At 41.1% G+C, this 25620-nt stretch overlaps 1 protein-coding gene across 1 annotated transcript in view; it reads right to left on the reverse strand.

Moving 5' to 3' along the window:
* Positions 1-900: 900 nt before the first annotated feature.
* LOC124155176 (pistil-specific extensin-like protein) overlaps positions 901-25620 on the reverse strand; it is a 107381-nt gene continuing 82661 nt past the window's right edge. The window contains exon 2 of the mRNA XM_046528892.1: positions 901-1213. Coding sequence (XP_046384848.1) covers positions 901-1213 — 313 coding nt within the window. The remainder of the gene's footprint in view (positions 1214-25620) is intronic.

Here is a 25620-nt window from a genome sequence, read left to right on the forward strand (position 1 = left end):
AATGGTAGAAGTGCGATGGTCAGAAGACAAGATTCTACTTTTTCATTCTCGTAGACTCCAAAGGCGTTAACATTGTCGTTTCCAACATTATCAATACCGTAAGCCAACGAATTTATTTCGAGGAAGTATAAAAACTGTTTTCTAATTCAGAATTATTCAGATATGTAGATAGTAATGGTTGTAATTCATGAATGAGATGTTACGACCACCTTCAGTTTCAGCCGTGTCATTTCGGCAGACTCAAAGCCGACTTTTAACAGCTAAATTTGAATGAAATACAATCCCCTATCGAATGAAAGATTAACTCCGGCAATTACATTACGTGTCCCGAGCCACGGGGGAAAAACTTAAAAACTTCCGTCCGCACGAACACTGCAGTCCGCGCGGCATGGGCGAGCAGAAGACAGCAGCCGGCAGAGTCCCTTGATCATTCCCGCGGACCCCGTACCATCACGCTCGCTGGGTGAATGGGTGAGGTTTAGCGGAGAGGAAATATCTTGGCAGTATGAAGGAAGAAAGAAAAGAGAAGAGGATGTGCAACCGTGATTCGAAATGGATGGAAACGAGGTAGGGAGAGGAAGGAGAGGAATGGTACATGGCCGGATCTCGGAGCCTGGAATTTTATTGGCGGAGGCAGTAGCCAGGGGGCGTTTTCTGTTGAGGGGGGGAAGGGCACAGGTACAGGGGACAGGGAGGGAAGGGTGGCAGCAGAAGGGTACACATACATTTATATATATGTACAGGGTAAGAGGTAGGGGAGAGAGCTGTGTCGAGAGAGAAGAGGAAGAATACATAAATGTAGGGGACATGAGAAGGAAAGAGTGACGGGTTTGGTATGGAGGGGAAGGGTAGCAGCGTGTACTGAGAAGGGGGAGGGGCCTATAATCCCTCCAGTCAGCTTTAGCCTGGGGCGGATTGCGCGAGGGGTTTGTGGGTGGGGGGGTTGGAGGCGGCGAACGGGGGAAGGAAGCCCCCGAGGCATGTCGGGAAGGGGGAGGGGAGGCTTTTGTGAGTGGGCGTCCCAGTGGGGTGAGAGGCGGCTGCCGGACTGGGATTGGTCGGCGGTGGTGGTGGTGGTGGCGGTCGCAGCGGGGCGCGCTCCCCGACGAATGGTTCCCCGAGAGTGTGGAAGGGAAAGAGGAGCGGGGTTTGTTGCGGAGACGAGGTCGGGGATCGCAGTGGCGGTGGTGTGGGGAAGTGAGGAGTCGTGTTGCTGTGGGTGAGAATTCCACGTATCTATGTAGTACTACTATGTGGTGCGCCCTACTCCCCCTAAAAATTCCCTCCTCGCGATCTCTACTTCTCTGAATTTATTCCTTCTGTTTCCATGCTATCTTCCATAGAAACTAACCTTTCTAGGAGGTTCATTAAATAAAACTAATAAAACAAAAAAATCCCACAAATTTAATTCGATAAATAATGTGAGTGAATAAAGTAGTTGTATTTCATCGGGTAATCTATTCCATGGCTGCCATGGAGGAGATTACCCGGCTGAGCACCCGATTAGCCTTCAATGGCAATTAACTGTTTCATTTCCATCAAAGAGCCCATCCATCACGTCGAAGTGTCTCCCTTGAATTATAAGCTCAATCGTTTTGCAAAAACAATTATTCGGGTAATTTAGTCCAAAAATTCTTGTGAGCACTCATTTCCGTTGTCCGTGGCTCTAAAATTGTTGCCATGCAGGCATTTATATTTGTTCAAAGTCCTAAAATTGTTTTATGCCAGAACTGGCAATATGCCGAATGGATGTGATAAATATAATTTAAGGAGTATACCATTTGTAGTAACAAACAGACTAAGGTTAACATTATATATACGCTACTTTCTTTAAATGGGGCCAAAGTTATTTCATTTACTTCCCGCTAAAATTAAAAAAAATTAAATCATCAAATACAATGGTAAGACTTGCCAGAGACTGACTTTTGTCACGAGAAATAATTGAACATTTACTTTGATGCTATTTCTTTAAGTACTCATGTATTATTTACTGCATTATTATTTTCTTTTATTGGCATACATTTTTGTTATTTGATGGTGGCTCAATTCTGGTCCTATGTCCTTGGAGACCACAAAACTTCTTCTATTTGGTATCATTGGTGGGTCTTTTTTATTCTATAAATTGATGAAACAAATATATATTTTAATTATATCCTAGTCGCTTTGTGGCTGCGAAATTTCGAAGTATGTCACAAGTTCAGGGAACTATTAATAGAGTTCATAGGTCATTTGCTACTTCTGTCCAAAAGCAGAGGTTATGACGTAGCACCCTACCCTCGCGAGTTAAACGGAAAATGAAACGATATTTCTGCGGTGGTACAAACCTTTTAAGTGTGAGATAAAAAAAATCTTGACCGAAAACACTCTAGTAAAATAATGTGATTTGCTGATGATAAGATTTACAAGAAATCATGTGCTAAATTTCTGATGAACCTAAAACGCGATTTTCGGTCATAATAAAAGAACCCGCGGGAATAAGGGTCGCGGCCATGGTCGGGATGACAGTGGTGTGGGGTATTAAGGAGTTGTTTTGCTGAGGGTGACATCATTTAATTGATGCAGCTCTTCCATCAGTTGATCTTTTCATCTCTAAGCTCGTCTTTTCTTTTATATTTAACATAAAACGATCTATACACCAACTAACAAATCCTTACCGCATATAACACTAAAATATCCTGACACCTTCCGCCACACGCCTTCGTCTATTGAGGCGGCTTGCGGGGTAGTACGTAGATAACTTAACTTTGCCGTCCCCCCAGTTTACCTGCCCTCCCACAATAGTCTTATTCAGCCATCATACCACCCTGATATTCCGACTATGTACTTATTTTTTCTCCCAATCCTCTTAGCACTTCCCTAGCTTTTACTCGGTACTCATACGCGGCAAATGCGGACCTTCTCTTTCATATGGGTTTACCTCTTTGTTTCTTCTTTCCTCCGGGAGTTTTGACGCGTCATGATGAGCTGGTAAACCAATTTCTCTACCAATTCAGACAGTGTAGAGATAAATGAAGACTCGATCAAATATTTTTAAGTATCCATATCGTACTTGACCTCACTCACTCGGTCCGTCTAAGTTCGTAATGTACAGGAGAGGTAAAAGCTAAGTATTATCTCATCGTCAAATGTTCTTTGCAAGATGGAATTAGGGTATGGGCAGCCTTGTGCATAATAATCACGAATGGCGTATTTGACTGTGGCGCTGGTGATGGTTTCTCAGAATTTTTCGTCATAACAATTAATTTGAAAGAACAATGATATATATTTAAATACAATGAGTTAGGGCAAATTTTCATTATAACACGCCCCATTTTACTTAATAAATTGGCATGGAAAAAAGAACCTGGATGACGTAAGGAAATGCAAAGTGGCCAGGTAGGCCAAATATCAGTAGTTGGAATCCCCTTGCGCATTACTACCTATGGCAAATAATGACATCGACAAAATCATCATTAAACACAGAAGGTGTAATATATATGCATGCTAATCATCATGCATTATAGAAATACATAACTATATTACTATATGTCGAATAGTTGACACAAAGAGACAATAGTGCGAATGTATGTGGTTAAGTTATATCTATATCATCAAGAATGAAACGAAGGCAAAACTCGATTATGTGAATTCACAAGTACAGTATCAACAAATTTTACAAGGGAGAAAAATATTCGAATTCCTCATAGTTGATAGCTACAGTCAAAAGGTAACAAACAGTCAAGAGGAATTTCTTCCTATGGTAGGCACAGGTAGGTAAGTATATTATCACGGCAATATGTCACTTGTCCTAGTAGGGAAGAGTCGGAGCAACAAATCGATCATACCGGTCGTTCATTAATAACTACCGGACCCCTATAATTTCTCAAATGCTCTCCTCGGTCCTTAATCACCAGGGTTCTTCCCCCTTTCCCTTCCTGCAGCCCCCTGCCACACGCCAGAATACACGCCCATCCCTTCGCTCACTCCTTAGTTGGCGTGCCTTTCTCTCCCGTCTACTCGATTTTTCATCGGTCCCTCCCCACCAATTAATGAATCCCTCCGTTTTGAGATTCATCACACGAGAACCGTACCAACAACATTCCTCGCTCACTTGGTTGCTATGGCGAGGACACGGATGCGAATCTCAAAGACTGCCTCATAGCAGGGGCGTATTGAAGGGTAAGGGGGTTTTGAGAGGACCTACCTTTCCCCCTTTCCCCGGAATGGGAATTATAAGGAACAAAGGACTGATTGCTATGATGAGTCATGTGCTAGGACATGGACTCGGCATGCATCGATGTAGCGTCATACTTGTATATATTATTACGATTAGTATATACGTATAAATTCCTAAACCATAAGACGGGACAACTTAGTTGGCCACATAATGAGACGTGATGGCCGGGAGAAAACAATCGTGGAAGGACAGGTGAAAGGGAAGAAGGGCAAGGCCTCGAATGAGTTGCATAGGACAGGTTATAAAGGATGTAAAAGAGAAGAAATAACTCGCTATGATAAGCCTAGCGGATAGGAGAGAGGAATGGAGAGCTGCGTCAAACCAATGTTAGGATTGTAGACTAATGACGATGATGATGATATAAAAAAATATTATCAGGAAACCTTGTTTAAAATGAGTTACGTAAACTTAAATCGATCTAGGTACTCCCAACTATCATTAATTCATCACATTAAGCTATTTCTAGGCAGGTTTTACGTTATATATAGGCAAAAATTAAGGGCCGAAATCGCAAAATCCAATATGAAGAACATTCCTGAAGTGTCCTAATAGGCGCGATCGCCTCTTGTCACTGAAATCACGTTCCTGTCTATGGCCAAACCGGCGTTTACAGCCGCTGATGGTATTCCCCTCAGGGGCGAATATAATGGAGAGGGAGGACCACTTCCCCACAGATCTATGTACACCACTGCCTCAGTAAGTTTTGCAGGTCATCTCATAGGTGATTGGCAGGAAGAGTAATTCAGTAGATACTCTTTCACTTTTTCTAATGCTGGTCAATAACTACGGAATAATGACAACGCACGTTTTCACCCGAAAACATCATTTCATACTCGTGTTAAAGAGGATGGATGGTAAAAAAAAACACAATCAAAAAAATAAAATTATTTTACTTTCAGCTACATTTTCATCAAAAGAATGACAAAAATTAATGAAATTTCATGGCGATTCGAGTCAGTGACGCGCCGCTACGTTATCAAATCTCGCTTTAGAGCGACACTGGAGATATTCCTCATACTTAGCAACCTAGGTCATTGGACAAAAGTAGGAGGTGGCGTCAGCAACTTTAGGGGTTCTATTTTGTGTTAATATTAAGGGGATTAAAAATGAAAGTTTGGAGATGATGACAGTATATCACGCAGTAAAGCTTGAAGACCTCAAACTTTAACACCTCCATTTTTTACTATTTTAACATGGTCTACATATACTAGGCCAATAGGTATTTAGCGTGACCTGTAGATAAATAAAATAATATTTGCCGGCCTCGGTGGCGGCGGGGTAAAGTTATCGCCTACCAAACAAGAGGTCGCGGGTTCGAGTCCCGCCTATGTAAGTTCCCCCTAGAGGGTATGGTTGTCCGTTCCGTGCAATTGTTGAATTTGTTGAATACCCCGATATAAAATGGCCTATGAGAGCTATATTCGGTGGTTTGGGAATGAAATAAAATAAAAAATATAATCAAGGCCAGCTTCTTCAAAATGCGATTTTTAATAAAATCATAACGTCGCATTCTTCAGAATGCGACAAGTTAAAATCCCGTGGTGCAACAATTAATCGCGTGAGTTTCGCTCAGTTCCACATCCTAACGTGTTGAGCTAACGCACAGAGGGTTAGCATATAGGGGTTGACACGTTTTGGGAGATGAATAAAATTTGGTCCTCATTACACACCAAAAAACATTCCAGAAGCCTCACTCGATAGTCAAGTATGATATTATGCGTAGGCGACCGACAGCTAAGGTCATTTTCGCTCTGTGGGAAGGGTAGGGTAGAGAAAAGGTAAGAGAAAAACCCGGCGCCGGCATTACTGGGCATTACTCTGATCGAAAGGCGTCTAGGGGACCACAGGTTAACGTCCTATCTGACGGACGGAGTACTGCACTCGAAGTGCACTCCTACCAACACTCAAGGAGGGTTAAGGTGACATATTTTGTTCTTTCCCAGCGTTTGATACTGGTGAAATCATCTCGGGTTTTGCACTGGGTAGCTTCCTTGTAGGCCAACGTCTCGATTGCTGCATCAGGGTATCGTCCTCAGGGCATCGCCTACAAGCAACTCACCCGGTGGAAATCCAGATAAGATTTCACCAGGGATAGGGTGACCTCTTCAAACTCTCAGCCATCGCCAGGAATCGAACCCGGGTCCACGGGGCGTGAGGCCAACACTATACAGAAACCACATCAACCGGATCCCCCGGCACAGATCGAGTCTTCTCTTCGAGGGAGCCACCGTCTGAGGGACACGCAGAGAATTTTACTGGGCGCGACGGAGGGTGGTTTCTGCATGGAGGGGGGGGGGGAAATATATGTATAAAAAGGGTGGCCGATTCGGCGGAGGAGATGGAGAGGCCTCGCAGTGTTATTTTTTTCATACTCTCCGGGACATTGAGGGGATGAGAATAGGGAGAGGGAGGGGTAGATATTTTCCCTCCTTTCATTTTTCGAATCGCTGGTGGTGGGTAGGATGAGGGCGGCGGTGGGAGGATAGCCTTTTCGAGAGAGAAGGGGGTTGAAGTGCAGTCATCATGGGGAGGGGATGAGGAGAAGGGTGTAGGTCGCCTGCTACACAGAGAGGGAAATCGAGGAAGGACGGGAACGCGGCGGCGTTGGTGGTTTTTGTAATGGAACGTAGCCTCGGGGGGCAAAAGCTGGGGAACAAACATATTTCCCCTCCTTGCCCACGCCGCTTTCCCAATCTTCTCTACCCAACCAACCCTACCTCACTTCATTCCTATTCCGACGACTCGGCTACACTATCTATCGGGAGACCCTACCACTCCCCCCTAACCCTTATCCCCCCTCCTCATATACAATTCGCTTCTCCTTCTCCCATACAGTGTAGAGTGGTGTACCCTCGCTTTCCACCCCGTGCTGCCCTTGCTGCCAGACCAAGACCAACCCCGCATGCCTCTCCGCTCATCCGTCGTGCAAAACCTCGGCTCGGTACTCTTCCACCACCACAACCCTGAACTTATACACGCCCCCTCCTTTCTCACAATGGGATTCTTGAAAAGAAGTGAGGTCCTCCAAATATCTTTCTATTTCACTTCTCTCCGTTTTTTTTTTGGGTCCAATGTGCCTCATCGTCTTGCCTAACCCTGAGTATATCTTGGGTGTGCTGGGTAGGTTATTGGGTCCTCATTCGAATGACGAATCGGTGCCAGAAGATTTTCAGACGAATTTATCCAATTAACATAGGATCAGCCACAAGTTTTAATCTTTACCGTCAATTTCATGCAACCGGAAAAAGGTAATTCAACAAACCCGTTATGTGACGCTTGGATTGGGATTTCAAACAAATAAATATTGGTGAAGCACTTTTCACTGACACTCTTTGCTCATTTTGGACAACAAAATCCCAGCATCCAAGAGAATATACATAATTTGATGTATAATAATGCACTAAGGTATAGGTATATAAAATGTACCCTATTCACGCAAAGAGAGTCCATATATAGTATGTACTCAAACATAACACTGGTAACCGCCCGTATTCAAACATTTCATCCGTACCCTTGATCACTATTATTTTTTCCAAGGTCATTGGGGGAAATTTTTTTTAACATAGTGTTTTCCATTACCTTTTTCTCAATCTATATTCAAGTTCCAAACTGAAATTTCGTTGTAAGTATCACGTGTTTTCTCATGCATAAACAAACCTTATACAAATGTATCTAACGTGACGTGTTTCCGTTAACATAGGTTTTGAGAGTAGGTCGAAAAATTTCTTCCAATTACCGAAAGAGCAGCGTAAATCCTTCATGTAACGGGTGGTATAGGATAAAAGCTGGACGATTACTAATACAGTCAGGAGATGATTGAGATTTTAAATCTCCTCTGGTGACAATTCATAGTTCCAAACGAATCAACAAATGCCATCCTTAAAGAAAACATTCCTGGCAGGTTTAATTTCTTTAGGAGCAAAACAAAATTTAATAAGCATATCGAAGCAGACCATGTAGTGGAATTTGTTCCCATTACCCTTTAGTCGGCTTGATATAACTTCATGTGGTTCACAATTGCCTGCCTCTGAGAGCCTATATATCAATGACTAGGTCCATAAAATACAAGACCTATGATGCATGGAAGGGAGCATAAGAAGAATTTTGGACTCATTGATCTCGTAGGAAAGGAATCTATGAACAAATATTATTTTTATTATATCTTACAATTTTTAATCTTCATAACAAGATTTTACTCTATGGTGACCAGTTTGTAAACAGGTGACGTCAGCAAAATTGGTTAAAATGCATGTTTTTGGCACATTTAGTAGGTAATTTTCTTTTACTTTCCGTGAAACTTCGTATTTTTTCTAATATTTTACTCATTATAGATGTTTATTCCCTAGAATGGTAATATGGTCATATGGTCATCCTTACTTACAGGCTCACTTATTTCATGGTTCATAAGAAATGCGAAGTTTCATGCAAATATGCTAAGAAAATGCTTCAACCACCATAATTGTATCGATGAATACAGTATTTCATAGCCGACGGTCAGCATCGAACTGTCTCCGACTGATGGAAACTTTACTTCCTCTACTTTTCAAGGGATTACTTATTCTTTCCTCACCTATACATCTGTATGTTACACTGCTTCAAATGACGTCAGTTATCGGTTGTCCTCATAAATAACTTCAGTCGGATGGCTGAGTTAATTAGTGAGATGTTCGACTTTCCTCCGCACGCAGTATGGTATACCAGGAAATTGATTCTTCTAAAAGATGTCTCTCGCAGTATAAGAGAGGTTGTCATTGAACACCAATAGATCGTTTACCTTGTGATTTCTTATGATTTATGGCTTCTTTTTACTTTCGAACTCTATATAATTTTCTAACCTTGAGGGAAACATAAGGTTAGCAATCGCAGCAATTACGCCAGCTAAAGTCCATGAAATCAATACAGAAAATCTTTGTTGAAGCCATTCTGCAATTACCACTTAAAAGACTTAATAATAACTGCTAATTTATCGTGCAATGGAAAATACCGCTTATCTTATCCCCCCCTAGGTCTTCCATATTGTTGCTACAACTACCACAATTTAATAATTGCGTATTTGTCATTATAATTATAGGCTAAGATTCTGGATAGCATACAAGTATATGTCAACGTAGGTGATATCTCAATTTAAAGAGGTGAATGCGTATTGAGTCTTCATCAACAGTTAGCTCATCGTAAAGTGTTAAGAATGATTATATATTCGTTGTGAGATTTGGACGACTGTTTAGAAACGTGATATTTCCGACCTAACTCGACTACGAAACTGGACAATTATATTAAAATTTCACAATTCTCAATGCAATATATGCAGTACATGTGCATCAAAAACTAATTTTTATTTGATATATATAAATAAGTAAAAAAAGGAATTAAATAATTTACTATTAAAAATTGAGGGTAAATATTAGGAGGTGATTAAGAGCATTCAAGATTTCCCCTAAACTACTTGTCAACTTTAAGTGCATACATTTTGAATTGTCATGCTGAATATTCATCAGATAATTCACGAACACATAGTTTAATTGAAATAAAATTCATTCGTGCTCGACTGTCTTACATCTCATTCAGATAACTGGAACATAGAGCTCAAGATGAACATTTTGTTGACATTTCGCACTCAGCGCACATTACTAATGCAATTACTTGGTTTCATAGGCAGGATATCAGCATAGTATTGAGTGCATAGACTACTTGTAGTGGCGCGATTAAAAAAGCAATACTTCATGCTATAAGCATGATCAGATGGTTCCCTGGCGTATTGCAAGGCTCAAGATGACTCGGGTTTTCCACAGTGTAAAAACTTCCATCATCGCTGATATCTCAGAAAACCCACTCGATCTACATCACCATCTACTCTCGCTCCCGAGTAAATGGCCTGTATTAATACTATGGTATTTCATACTTGCAAATCGATGATTTCAGCGCTGACATCAACGTGGATAATTCGACAAGGATGGAAAGTTAGTCGTCCTCCGAAACTTCGGTGACAATGGAAAAAGTTGTTGTTTTTTTTGAACACTCAAATGGCTTTCAACATCATTTTCCTACACTCCTGCTCGTTTAAAGGACACCTTTCCCTCGCTCTTATATTACGCTATAGGAAAATATTCGCAGCTGTATTGGGCAATTCCCTGGGAATAGAAGGCGAATATAGTATGTCTTACTCACTAGCATTTCATCCAATGTATTCACATATTATCATCAATGTGCTGGAAAGAATAATTTTTATAAGCCGATAATGCTTCACCTGAGACAATATCCTGTGCATATCCTGTGTCCATGAAAGATAAAGTATGGGACTATAAAAAAACAATTACGTTGATTGTAACGGAAGAATCATGGGCTTAAATACATGCTAGGTGTGATTCTGCAGGCGCTTTCATTTTCTTTCGTTTTTCCTTTTTTTGCAAACGGCTGGTGTCCTAACACCCCTCTAACGCGTATTGGGGCATTTTGTGAGGTAGGATGTATTAGGTATAAAAGCTTTCTAGCTGGCACAATATTGAAGGACCTGATAAGGCAGTAAAGGAAAAACTGTATTTTGTCAATAAATATGATGAATTTGCCCTTGTCTATAATATAGCTCACTCAATATCAAGTGACAGTGTTTTACAAATTTTCTCAAGGCAATGTTAAACTTATTGAACATTGGTCGACTACGCCAAAATAACTCGGCCCCGAGGCATACGGGGACGTAAATCAAGGGGTTATGAGGTATGATAAAGGGGAAAGAGGTATGAGGGGGCGATATAAGGAGAAACACTTGCTGAGTCCCATATAGAATTTAAAGCTCTTTATTCTTTTGTCATAATCAAGGTAATTGCTGTTGGATAAGTCCCATATTTTATCTTTTGTACACAGGATATTGCTTCCGTAAAAAAATAGCATGCTGCATTTTGGTGATTGATTAGCCCCTGCCAAACACCCAAGAGGTGGCTCGCAGGGTATTATGTAGATGCAGATGTAAATTAAACAGACATCACTTAAGGTGTTACGGAGGCCAGTATAGTTGAAGATTCCATTCAGCACTTCCGCAAGCCCTTCCTGCGTCCACGTCACCAACTCACAAACCCTCAGACACTTTACCCTGTCTTCCTTTAATAATGTCTCCCTCCTCAGCTCAAACCTCGACTCTTTTAGTTCTCCACGGTACCCTCTTCCCCTCTTGCGCCCCACCCATCCTTCCATTCTCCGCTCCAGCGGATTGCGCCGCGTGTGGTGGTGAGTCTGCCGCCCGGGGGCGTGGTGCGTGAGGCACAATCATCGACTGCAACGGCGGATGGCTGGCGATGCAAGAGTGGGGTGGGGTATGGTGCCGAGGGGTGTCGGTCGCTGGAGCAGAGAACAGGAAGGATTTTCAGGGGCGTTTTGTGTCGTGGAAGAAGCACAGTTAAGGGGTTCCAGCTAACGAAAAAGAGAGGGAAACGAATATATAGAAGCAAGGTTAGAGATTGGAGGTACGGCTACGTTGTACCGGCACAAACTTGTAGATCTGAAATTATATTAACGAAATTTTATGCCTGAAATTACAATACAGCACTAGGAACTCGATAGAAAATCACTTTTATCGCGTTACTACCAAGGCAATGAATAATGAGGAACTTTTATTGTGCGCAAGTGGACTGGCAGACTCAGTTCTTAGGTTTTTAAAAACATTTTTCTCAGTTGTTAGAGAAAAATCATGCGGATATGCCAGCAACTAATTTTGAAATGCTTAACTCAGCCATACCGGATACTTTGACTTCAAATATCAACATGAAAAGCTCAAATTGGATACTAAAAAAAACTTAACACATTCGTTTATGTGATTTTTTGGCTAAAAATATGCTTAAAATCATCAAGCTAGCTTTTTTTCATATTTAAAACTAAGTTGCATGTTAACATTAGATATCATAACATTTTCGGGTTCAGGGCTCAGGGACAAAAGTAGTTTTAAAAGAATCGATTCCAGGCTGCTAGAAAATCATGGGAGGGTTAGTAGCCTATTACTAATAAGTCGCACATATGATCAAGGTCAGAAGATTTTCTGTAGGTATAAGAATCATAAAGCGTAAGACAATCTTGGGATTTAATCATTATTCCAGCAATGATATTACACTTAGAAGTAGGAGGACAATTTCGAAGGGAATGAAGGCTATTGATACTGAAAGATCAAGGGAGGAGAGTTGGCACAGCGAAGGGACGACTTCAACAGCTGATATATACAACGATGCCCCAGACCCCCACAAAAGTGGTTGCTAGGTCGCCGGATCCCTTTACTTCCAACACTGCGTTAAGATCACCCAAAGAACGGAACTCGCACGTTGGCGAGCGCTTGGCTCGGAGGCCTTTGTATCTTACATTCAAAGTATGTACCTAATGAAAAGTAATTTGTCGAAAATAATATGACAGTCTCTTCCATAAGGGGATTTTTATCAAAGAGCAAAGAAGATAAAATTAATCCTACCCTACATCACAATAAATTAACGTTTTCATATCAGATACTACGGTGCAGCATTTCTTTATCGCTACTAATTAATTTGGATCGTAAACACCGATAGAGCGAGTCGACATGACAAGTCACGTTTTAGAGTTATGTAACGCTTTTCTGTATCGGTTTCATTACTACTGGGAAATGAATGGTGAAAGGAAAATATAAGGTACATTCCATTCATGTTAGGAAGATAACAAAGTTTAAGGTAATTTATGTAATACAATAATCATAAAATTCAATTGATATTTCATAAATGAAAGTAAGATTGCGTATCGAGTTATGTACAGTAATACGAGTAATGAAATTAAAATATAAGTGATGACAAACTGAATGGTTGGAATGAAATATCTTCATATATAGACAAAAAACCGGAGAGATAAAATGAAAGACATGATGAATGCGTTATCAAGTTTTAAAGAGAATACTTGACTTCACTTAATATGCACTATGCTTACAATAACTGATTTAAGTCTTGTCATCTCTTCTAAGAAAGAACTACTTATCACATTTCTGCATCTCACCTAACAAGCATACGAGAAATTCCCACTGACAGGGAAAATTGGAGAATGAACAACGACTCAACGCATAACAGTTGTAAAGTTTTCAAGTCAAATGATTCATGATAATTGAACAAAAATTGAAAGGGTAACCCGCACAGCAGTATGACCTTTCAGTCCCAGGAAGTTTCTGGGTGGTTCAGAATTTTTTATCAATTCGTAAGCACCTTTGAGTGAATAGAATCGTCATACAATCATTTTAAAGCAGCAAATCGCATAGCTTATTATACGAGAAGAAAAGTGAAGGCCGATAATGGGCTTACTGTAATAAGAGTGGATAAGAGTGGAGTCGTAGAAATAGCGTGAGCCTCTTGCGTTTATATATCTTTTACCGCTATTCACGCATTTCAAACCAAGTGACTGTACCCAAAATCACGTTGACTCTCGTCCGCAAATCATCGTTTAAAATACCATTCTGCTCAAATGTGATCGCTAGCACACATCATCCGACTGTTAAGTTCAGGGTGACCGAGTGGCAGGTACTTATTACCCGTGAAGCGAAACGGATATATTTAGCGTATCTCGAGCCTGACGTCAGCCGTGGGTCACGCGTGAGTGATGTGTTCGAAAATCACTTCTTTGAACAGATTTCTCGAGAGGTTCCGAAAGCCGTGGCATATCACGACGTCGTGTTGCGTGCGCCTTAGGGGAGCGCCATGGAGTGGAAGCGAACTCTTCAGTAAGTGACCAGGTGGACCGGCGAACAGCTGGAGCCAATGCTGCTGCTGCTACACCTATATTTTTAAATTTGGGGATGGTCTAGTAAGATTCGAGTGTACGCGAGAAAAATCTGTATTTTGGACGTCTTTCACGGTGAATTCACGGAACAAAATGAATTTCGGCGGAAAATTATAGAGCAGGTACACCGTATTATGTATACCGGCACGTATATATTCGTATTTTCGGAAATGATTTCAGCAAATCTCATTATTGCCTACACACACACACAATTTAAGGACCGCTGATTTATAGGTTAAGTAATTTGTCCAATCTTAAAAATTTGTATTTTTGGGTATACTCTCGCAAATCACTGCTTCCACTGCACAATGCTTAGGGTGTACAGTTCCCAGGTTAACAAATAAAATTCGTTTTAAGGCTTTCATTTATAGAAATACTTAACAGAAAAAAAAACAGAACTTAGTAACCATCACTACTCTCCCCAGTCCAAATGATTTTTTCAAATATTAGAGTCCATTCAAAAGTGTCGAGGATTATATCGCATGTCGAATGAATGATCAGAAATAATTAAATATGAAATTAGGTGGGAACATGCATGGTAATTCTGCTTATCCTTAGGATAATTTTGATACCTTATAATTTGAAGCGATGCACTTATTTCCATAAGGTTATTTAACTTAAATTTGACGATTTATGAATACTTAAAAAAGATCAATTCATAGGAAACCAGGCGAAGATTTTCCCAAAACTTAATGGAGCGATCTCAGAGATATATTGAGTGGCATGACAAGTGAACGAGTGGCTGCCGCTAGAAGTGCTTTCTCTTAAGGGAAATATCTCCCTTAACGTCTACCAAAAATGAAAAAATCTTGATAGATTGATTTCATTTAGATATGAAATATTTTCCGTAACTCAATTGATAGCCATAACGAGCAAAAGAGGCAATCGTCACCATGATTTTGAAATAGACGTAGATGAAATTTCCAGCATACGGGACATTACGATTAATGAAATAAAATGACAATTTTGCATAATGAGGAGCTATTTTATCCATAAATACGTATACGCCTAAAGTGGTTATATTAGCTTGAAATTAAAAGTTTTCTCTGGGCTATTTTACTCGTTTAAAAGTATTTATTTTTTAAAGCTTAGATTTCCTCCACTTTCAGCCAACATTTCTAGTCTTTATATTTTCTATAGTCTAATTACATTACCTTTTTATGCCACTTAGACGGAAATTTCTCGCGATTTTTAACTTAGCTGCAAACTTGGTTGTACTGCAATAAATAATTTTATTTAATCAATTATTTATTAAATTAATTAATTAAAAAGTTTATTAAAGGAAAATCATTCTCGATGTTTCCTAAGAAAAGTTTTAGCATTGTTTCACTTTACAAGGAAAGTCCCATAGTGAAATTGCCCAGATCAGGGGACACAATACTCACGTCTGGTGAAATGTAATCCAAACGCAAGCTTGAAAGAACTCTAGGGAGATTATCACAGTCCATAATTAATCCACCTCTCACCACAAAGCGAGACCGGTGTTTTCATTTACGCCGGCTTGTTTTCGCCCTACCACCGGTAGAGATCCTGAGAACTCGGAAAGAAAAACTGTATGCTTGAATGCTCAGACTCAATTTTTGTGCTAACCTGCATGAAAAGCGTGAAATGTTGGGGCAAAGAAGAAAGGGAGAGTAAGTGGACACAGCGGGCATAATTCTGAGAGAGGCTGTAATTAATTTGGAAAGAGGTCAAATTTTTCGGAGGGGCATTTACTGGAAGCTAGTTGGTAAAAGAGAGCCTCCCCCTTCGAGGATTAAAAGGAGAAAATTAGCCCGTCGGTGATTTGCTGCCCTGAAGGAATTAGGCCGGCAGCGCTGGCGGAGAGCAGCGGAAGCATTTTTGAGGACGGAGGCCTCTAGCGGCGGGGGTAGGAGTTGGTTGGGAAAGAGCTGAAGGCGCTAAAGAACACACACACACTTGCGCACGGGCAGAGGGAGATAGCTTAGTGTGTGTGTGCTTGCCCATTGTTAAAATTACAAGGTGTTCCAGTCAAGCGTTGGCGGGGCTTATTAGCACTTTGATGGTGTCCATTAGCGCCCGCGCTCTTTCTGAACGGGACCGTGAGCAAAAAGTTGAGCGAGTGCTCGTGGATGGAAAGATAGGCGGAAGGGGCAAGAGCTAGGGTTTGGAGGGATAAAGGCAACGAGGTGTATTGAGAGCAGATTGGAGAGGAGTTAGATCACGGAGAAGAAGCGTGAGGGATTTGTCAGTCAAAGAAAGGGAATTTCAGGAAAAAACAGGAGCTGCTAAATGAAAGTGAAGCGAGATGAATGAATGGATTAAAGAACTGGGCTGAATTAAGCTGGAAGCAGGACTGCTCTCGTCATAATCTCTCACCTGGGCAGTGCAGAGGGTAATTAATTGAAGTTCTGACCACCGGTATTATACCCAAAATAAACTGTGAGACAATGTTATTTCAATTTCGTCTCACTTCTCACGAGAAATAACTTCAACCAGCCACCACCATAGACGGAGCTGTTGGAACGAATTCAGAAATATACGGTCTCGTCTAAAATACGAGAAAGTGTATGATGAGGAAAAGATCGTATGACATAAATCGACCTGCTGATGTTAATTACTGCGCCATTCGTCCGAGGGTCCGTACTTTCTCCATGCCACCAGTGTGTTGTTCATATTGGACTCTTCACTGTGCATAAAATTACACAAATCACAGTTATGGTACTCCCTGCCATTAGTGCAATATTTCATGAAATTAAATAAGACTATATCAAAGCTCTACACAGTAACAGACTAAACTTAAATACTTATATAATAATCAATAGCCGTTTCATAGCATGAAAAACAAAACAAAAAGAAAAAAACATTTGATAGTCCATTTTTACCTCTACTGCAACTCGCTATGAGAAGAATTCAGCAGAATAGCAGGTGAAGCGTAGAATTCAATGATACCCATGGAATTTGTAAGGGCACATTTCCTTCTTTGGAAGGAGATAAAACTCATACTATGTAATAATAAGCTCTTTATATTTCACTAAACTCTAACACTGTTCTTTAGTGATGAATGCACTGGAGACTAGACAGTATGACACCTAAAAAATTCTTCGACCTTTGATGTATAAGCTTTCATGTATCCAATCCTACTACTCCTTACGCCCTGGCCCTTCAGGCGCTGCGATTAAAGTTAATAGCTTCGGGAGGGGAAATTATATGTTGGCCGGCGGGTATAAGGGGAAGGAGGAGACCTCTTCAAGTCCTTAAGGGTTACTAAGAAGAGTGGACGAGGGAGGTGTAGCAAGGGAGCGAGGAGAGGGTTTGAGAATTAAGGAGGCAGAGGAGAGGGAAAATATAATTGGTGGGTGTCCTTAGAATAGAGTTATTATGGAGTAATACCTTGGGTCATAACATTGATGAATTCTCTAACAATGAGGTAGTGGACTACTGCATTATTTTAGTCTAAAGAAACGGAGGAATATGAAGATACGAAAGAAAATACATTGATTTTCCACACAACTAGCAGAAAATATATAACGACTGAAATACATTAAGTCATCACTGCATCGACAAACACTCCGAAGTGGAAGAAGATCATATTAATTAATCAGGTATCAGCGTTTACATATTTTGTCATCATATCTCGCAAATTATCTCATAGAGACTCACCAGGCGATATACTTCATCGAGTACTAGCGTCGATATCCTTTGAGATTTTACGGGGAATTAAATATAGTTGGAGCATGTTAAAATAAAAAAAGTCCTTTATTGCTAGCTGCTAAATAATGAACAGTCAGCTCAGGGGCGGATTCAGGATTTTTTTCTGGGGGGCACAAGGGTCTGACAGGTCTTCTCATATTTGAGATTAAAAACAAAATACAACAATTACAGTAGAGAATGATCTATTTCTTTTTATACGAAAGTTATTAATATTAAATTAAATGATTGAGGTTCCGTAATACACAAATTAAAACAAACTTAATGATAACCGTATTAAAATTCTTGTTTATTTTTTAAGCCTCTGGGGGGCCTTATGCACGTGCCCCCATCTTCCTCCCTAAATATGGAAGTTAGTAGATCTCTGATAGAGGGAGCATTGAATGAATCAAAAAAGCAAAAAAATAGGTATGTTTTACTTTCCAGGAAATCGCCGCGACATTATAGCTCGCGCGCAAGAGAAAACATAAAACCAGAGAAGCGGATGGCAAAGAGAAAAAGATAAAGTATGAACAAAAGGTTGCTAAAAGGATAGATGACTACTGGGAGAGTAGATGGAGGAAAAAAAGAATCACCAATTATATTTATGAGCTACTTTGGATTTTCAATAGGATCAAAATTGATTCGTGGGCGGCGGAAGAACATTCTTCAAGCGGCGATCGCAGCGAGGAAGGCAAGAAAATGCCTTAAAAAGGAACGTGACTGGCGGCCTAAATGCTGTGTTGGGGATGGTCTGTTAGGAGTAAGGTAAGGAGGGGGCAGAGTTAAATTAAGAGCGAGGGCAGAGGGCAAGAAAGACTCTGGATTAAGAGGAGGGAGCCAGCCGGGAGAGGAGAGTAGATGGAATAAGGGCGATGAGAGGTGGTGTTTAACAAATTATTGCTTCCACTATAAGAGGAGTTAGGTAGATAGGGGAATGAGGAAGGGTGGTTGGGTTGGATATCCGATGGAAGAGGGTGAGGTCGGGTTGTTAAGAAAGGCAGGAGAGGTATGAGGGAGATTTTTAGACGCCGAGAACGAGCCAGAGAGGGGCTACTGTTGGGAAAAAAGGAGAAGGCTGGGAAGAGGTGGAAAATCATTAAATGAAAGGCTTTTTTCAATGTGCTCATCGGGAAGGGAGGAGGTGGGGAAGAGAGTAGAGGGAAAAAAAAGAATCACTAGAGTACACCCCTGCTTCTTCTTCTTCTTCCCGCTGCCCATCTGGTATCCTCTTCTCGGAGATGGGTGTGAGGTGTAGAAATGGGGGGTGGGGGATCTTTGCAGATGGGGTAGGACAGTGGGTGGGGTGGCGTCTCATAGCTCCCTGAGTTACGCCGACGAGGCTATCAATGAGAAACAAGGGCGGTGATTTTGAGAGTCTGGGTGGCTCCCGAGAAGTTTGTTTTTTTTTCTCCCAAGAGGAGGGAGTGGATGGGAAGATTAGTGTGGTGACTGTGTGGTGGACGGGGTAAAAGGAGCTAATAGTATGATCAAGAGGAGTAATTTACGTCATGTTGCCTCACTCCACTTTCCTTCTCCTTCCCTCAATTTTCTCTCTCTCTCACCTTTCTCCAGCTTCGGGATTTTTTCCTCGCCAACGCTAAAAAACGCCTCCACTGCCAACATTTTACATTTCAGATTTCTAAAAAAACATGGTAACCCTTCTTCTATTATTTACTAAAAACAAGTCGTAGCTATAAATCTCTGGAGTGTGTGAGGGTCATCATAAGATGAAAACGATGATCTTCTGGTATTGAGTTATTTTGAGCGATAGAGCAATTATCGGCCACTTCATATGGTAGCCAGTTCGGCATTCAACATTAATAACGAATACTAGTTTCCTTTGAGAAATATTGAAACTTTATGCAACAATTTTGTGGGCCTAAACGATAAAGTAGGAAGAAAGGAAAATTTCACATTTTGAATTTAGCACTATTCCATATTATCCGTTGCAATATGTAGGTGATTATGCAGGTTGTTTTAGTGTTCACGGATTCATGGAAAATATTTTCAAGAGAGCCAATAGATAGGCCATGTTTAAAATCTTTGCTGCAATTTCACACTTATGAATAATCAGGCCACTCGTTCCATGAATGAATTATTACTTCGCTTTTTGAAGTTTTGTGGGTCATGGTAGGGAACTATGAGGACACTATAGATTTACTGACAAATTAGCGTATATCGTTCACAATTTTTTAACGTGAGCGCTTCCTTTCTATCATTACTTTTATGCTTGCGTATTATCGCTTGTGGAAGAAGACTCGAGTGATTCGTTCACTTCAATGAAATGGAAACTATTGCTTATGAATGAACACTCAAGTGATTCATTCATTTCAATGGAATGAAAGCAATAATAAAACTAAGCGTAATAATGAGAAGAGTAATGGGTCACCAGCACCGGTAGGCCACCATTAACGATTTCTGTTTAGCAAAATTAGTGGAAAATTGTTGTTCAAAGGTTGTAAGAAAGGGCATTTTTTACGATTTTATTTATCTTCGACACCCGAAAAATAGCACGATAATATCATTAAATCGGGTATTTCGACAATCTAGCAATGGATGGTGACATACATCCGTTCCCTGGATAGGGGTGACCAACCCAGGCGGTGAGCGAACCTGAGATTGGTAAGGTCGGTGAGAACTTAACCCCGCCTCCACGGAGGTCATCGTCATGATAACGGGTCAACAATCCTAAGATTGGTTTGACGCAGCTCTCCACTCAACTCTCCTATTAGCTAATCTTTTCACACCAACGCATTTATTCTTTTTGACGTCCTTTATCTGTTCCATATATTTCATCCGAGGTCTTTCTTTTCCGTTCTAATCATCAACTTCTCCCACGACAATTGCCTTCATCAGGCCATCATGTCTCAAGAAATGGCCTATAAGGTTGTACTCTCTTCTTCTCGAGGTTTTAATGAGACTGCTCTTCTCTCCCACTCTTCATCCATTTGGTCCACATCATTGTTAAAGAGCACCTTATTTCGAAAGCCTCTACCATTGATTTCTCCGCCGCTGTAATGGTCCATATTTCACTTCCGAAGAGAAGCATAGAAGATGGGAGAAGCACTCCAAATATATATTTTGGTAAACTGTTTCCTTACTTCTATGCTAAAATTTCCCGCTTTAAATAGATCTTTCTTTTGGTGGAATTCTCTCTTCGCCTGGGCTGTTCTACTAACAATTTCTTTCTTGCTTCTCCCATCGCTAGTTATCCTGCTGCCCAAAGAGCAGAATTCCACAGAGTGCGGCGGGGTACAGCCCTCGCCGGCCAAACAGGAGGTTGCGGGTTCGAGTCCGGGCTGGGTATGTTACCCCAATCCAGGGCATGGTTGTTAGTGCCCGTTTAACATGTTAATAAACCCGACGTAAAAGGCCGTAAAGAGCTGTTTTCGGTGGCATGGAAATAAATAAAAATAAATAAATAATAAAATAGAAAATTCAACAAAAAATATTAACTTAAGGATTTACAGTACAGTGATTCAATTCCTGTATGTATGCACTTAGTTCATTTCATGCCCGTACATGATGCTCGCACCAAGCGGTTTAAATCTCGCGAACAGTACATTTCATATAAATAAATGCTCTGTGATGCTAATATTAGAATGTACTGTTTAACATTCCTTGGAAGGTGAAAACTCAACTCCAGTGATGTGAACACTCGTATTTCATAATTATCGAAATGTGCTACTAAATTAAGAGAAACTCTTAAAATAAACTCCCGGTAAATTGAGAGGGAGAGAGGCACATAAATATTCTTTAATTCCTAATTCAAGAGGCTTGAGGTATAAACCGAAAAATACCGACGCAACCATTCGAAGAGCACGCCACTCCACAAACTAATAGCCATACCCGGAACTCTTGATGTATATTCACCCCGCAACATTTATCGAAAAGCTTTCCGAAGCGGCAATACATCACTCTCCCCAGCCAAATTCGCTGTGGCCTCCTCGCCTGGAATAATTGCAAAGAGATGGCATCGGAGATGTAGCAAACGAGTAACAGAGAGAGAGAGAGAGAGCACATATAGAATCGGACCGTTTTAGTTCCGAAAGAGGGGAAAAGATAATGGTTACAGCGCGAAGGGTCGATTAAGGATAAGGACAGAGGCCGCAGAAGGGGGTCAAAGTACATTCGGCAACGGGCTATAAGGGTTTTATAAAAGGGCAGGGGGTATCGAGGGATGAAGGGAGGAGATCAATGGATGAGCGAGAGAGGGAGGGGGAGGAGGAGGGGTTTGCGGGTTTATTAAACGGGCGGTGGGATGGGGAGGGGAGCGGGTGGGTACTCCCAACCACACCCACCCGCCCTACTCTCTTTTGCAACCTTAGCGGCAAGCCTCTTGATGTCTCATCTCTGGTGTGTAAATACGCGAAATAAAACGATTACATTGTAGTTTGCCTTGGAGAATGAAGTCGGGGGTTTTTGGGTGGAGATGGAGCGTGAAGTGGGAGGGGGAAGGCAGGATGGAAATGGTGGAGATTGGAACGAGACGAGATGAACAGACGGGAAGGTCGAGGGATGAGTGGGAGGGGTGTTGGAAGATTATGGAGGAGGGGAAGGGGGGGGGGGGGAAACTCTTATAAACCTTTTGAGGACACTTCATAGGAGGGAGGAACCCGAAAGTGGAGACCGTAGGCACGAATTGAATAATATTATCCTTTCTTTGAAGTGCCTGCTGCGTTTGAAATAAAAAACGATTGTGATTTTACGGTAAAAAAATTTGCTGCGGGAAAAAATAAGCGAGGGGGACTAAATTATTACGCCGGTCATGCAATGATAGCAACTCGTTTCAGCTGGAAACGAACTAGCACTAGGTTAACTGTTGGGAATATTACTGTCACGAATTGAATAAAATTCCACAGTCAAGAGAGTGTATGAAACGCTATTAAAACAAAACTAAGTTATTTAAATAGGAAATATTTTAAAAGTAATTAAGTTTAATGTAATGAAAATAAATCACATTATTGTGTCAGAAATACTTTTATTTGATTTATCATTAAAATCTGATAAATCTTGGGAGGTCTAGTATAAAGCAAGAGTGAAGAGATATGCTTAATGTATATTTGATTTCCAAGTTATCTGTAAGATAAGTCACCATTCAAATGAGAATCAGCGTGAAAACAATTCTTTTACGGTTTTTAGTAACGAGACATTCGAGTACTATTCATGGACCACCATTGATAGATATTCAGAGATATCCAACTAAAATATCTAAAATGCTTCCTCCTTTTAACGGTGGAGATGGTTAAATGCAACACGGGTGCAACTTGCCACTTTGCGAATGATGTGCCTTTAGAAAGGTTTCCTTAAATTACGTACAGTTAATTCAATTGATATAATTATTTTACCGCTCACATACAGGAAAAATAGGTTCAATAATTACCAGAACATAAGATTTAATATTTCTAATGGCCTAAAATACTAGTTTTTCTCAATATTCCAAAATAATTGACAGAAATTACATTTTGATTCATAAAATAATTTTGGTTAACACCCGCGATGAGAAATTTGAATTTCCCATGAAAAATGCCGCAAAAAAGTTTCCAATTTGATGCACTTTAATGGACGCCAAATTGATTTTAGCCAAAAATACATCTCGATCAGCTGCGCGAACATAGTTCTCGACTTCAAAACACTGAGATCTCCTTTTGCAGAGCCTATCGACGTAATCCCGCGGCGAGATCAAACGCATCGGCGTGACTCACAATCATGACCTGCACCCTTTCAAGCCTCGCACCTCGAGCCGAGCGAAAGAGAAAGAGAGAACTTCTCTCAGCAATCCAGCGGATTTCAGAACCACTCCACTCCGCCCGCCCCCGTCTCTGGACGTTCCCATTATCATGCGCCGAACCCAACAAATGGCAGCCTATCCCATCCCACAAGGGCGCATCCAACTGCTCAATCATAACCTCTTTCACGCTTGCATTCCCGCACCAAAATGCCCAACGGGACAGAGTTCATCCCCTTGTTTCGCTCAACCTCCCCCCGAATGCTACACAACACCGAGTGCGTTTGTAAAACAATTTTTTGCCGCTCCTCCTCACGGTGAAGCAGGTTAAATATAATTTGAATACAAAGTTCCACTTTTGGAGGATTCAAATGAAAATGGCTTCATCGATAATGATTGGCAAACAAAAACTTTTGTAATTTTGGACACCTGAGTCAAACTTAGGACCTAGGTTTCGACCGGTAACCCTCACCTTCACAGTGTCGGACACCAGTAAAGTACCGATATACAGAATTCTCCACAGGACGTGTGTAATTTTTAACCTCTTATTTATTTACCTTAATATCAAGAAATATTCATGAAAATTGGCGTAGGTACTTATTGGGGAAAGGTCCTTCGTTTTGTTGAGTTTAAGCAAAATTTTACTATTTTTACCTTTTGACCTTACAATATGGGTCCAAACCAAAATTTTGAATTTCCTTCAGGGGTTTCAATATTTTAAAAAATCGAGATAGAAAAAAGTCTGAATTTCATTGACCGCGATGTCAATTCTTAGGTTTTCGGACGCGAGAAAACCGAAAATAACACTTTTATTTTACACAACGATTAAAATATCTAGGTACTTTTGTCCATTCATATTCTTCATGCTCACACTGCAACCGTTTCAAAATCTGTTCCAGAGTTGCAATTAAATTGAATAAAGTGCAGCTGTTCACCTCGACCAGACATACCGATTCAATGAAACCAATCGGTGGATGGAAGAGAAAAGTAAAGCACTACGAAAAAACTATCTACGGCATTCACTGGCAAGTGTAGGAAAAGTAAATCAACAATTTTCCGCCCCCTTCTCACGAGTTTGTGACGTCATATAGATCTAGTTCATTTGATCGTTCACGGAGAACCGGCATTGAGGGGAAGAAATCTAAGATCTCGTGACGTCATCAACTCATTGTTGAAAAGGTCATGGCTGCAGATTTTTCGCCACAAATACCTTGTGAAGAAGGCGACGTGGCGCATAGGAAAAAGAAATAATCCGAGTCTTTTTACTTTTAAAACCCTATAACAATCAGCAATAAAATAAAATTTATGAACGAGCTCATTTTGGGAGGAGTTTATTATTCCCCATGATATATAAGATAATACATGCGTTGTCTTCTATCCATGTCCCTCTTTCACGCTCGCTTTACCACCACAAAATGTCCACCGGGAGGGCCGACCCCTTTTTCCACACACACCCCAACACAGAACTCCCCAAGCCCGCCCGGAAAACATCTTTTTACCGCCTCCCAACTAGTCCCCAGCGATTGCACTGCACCCACCACGCTGGTGCGCTCACACAAAACTAGTCATCGCCAGTCCGCAAACTGCAGATGCTCCGTTCCGCACGAACCCCTCTTCCGCATACGGTGACATGATCTTTTACCCCTACCCCCAACCCGGTACCCTACCTATATGTGTCCCCGTGAGTCTCCCCCCTTCCCCTTGCCTAATCGTCCAACACTGAAACCCCCACCCCCACCCCTCGTGTCAATCCCTCTTACCCCATTCACGCTCGGCTTTTTTTTCGGGAAGGGGGAAAGGGTAGGTTGCAGATGGAGCGGATGCGATTGTATTGTCGGCGGGGAGGCTGGTGTTTGGCGCGGAGGGTGGTATAGGAGGAGGAGGGGGAGAACTAGCCAGCGCAGCGTGGTCCGATTCTTCCTTTCTCTCTCGCTCACTCAGGAACATGTATATATAGGTCTTTTTAACGTTTTCAACGTACTTTTTATCTTTGTGGTCCGGAGCTGAAATGCTAGTTTTGGTGTCGGATGTGTAACCGAGAATTAAGGACTGAGGACACGATAAGTGAAGCCTCTTGAGGTCGTATGAATTTTTTGTATCGATAAAAGAAACGCAAGATGCAGAATACAAAGGGAAAAGTCCATTAATTGAGAGAACAGTATCCGTCGCGTGATGAAAATTTGTGGGTACAAAGGAGAAGCAGAATTCACATATTGACGGGCGTGAAAAACGAGTAGTATTATTGTCTAAAGACGCA

Source organism: Ischnura elegans, chromosome 3, assembly GCF_921293095.1.
Source record: "Ischnura elegans chromosome 3, ioIscEleg1.1, whole genome shotgun sequence".
Taxonomy (NCBI): domain Eukaryota; kingdom Metazoa; phylum Arthropoda; class Insecta; order Odonata; family Coenagrionidae; genus Ischnura; species Ischnura elegans.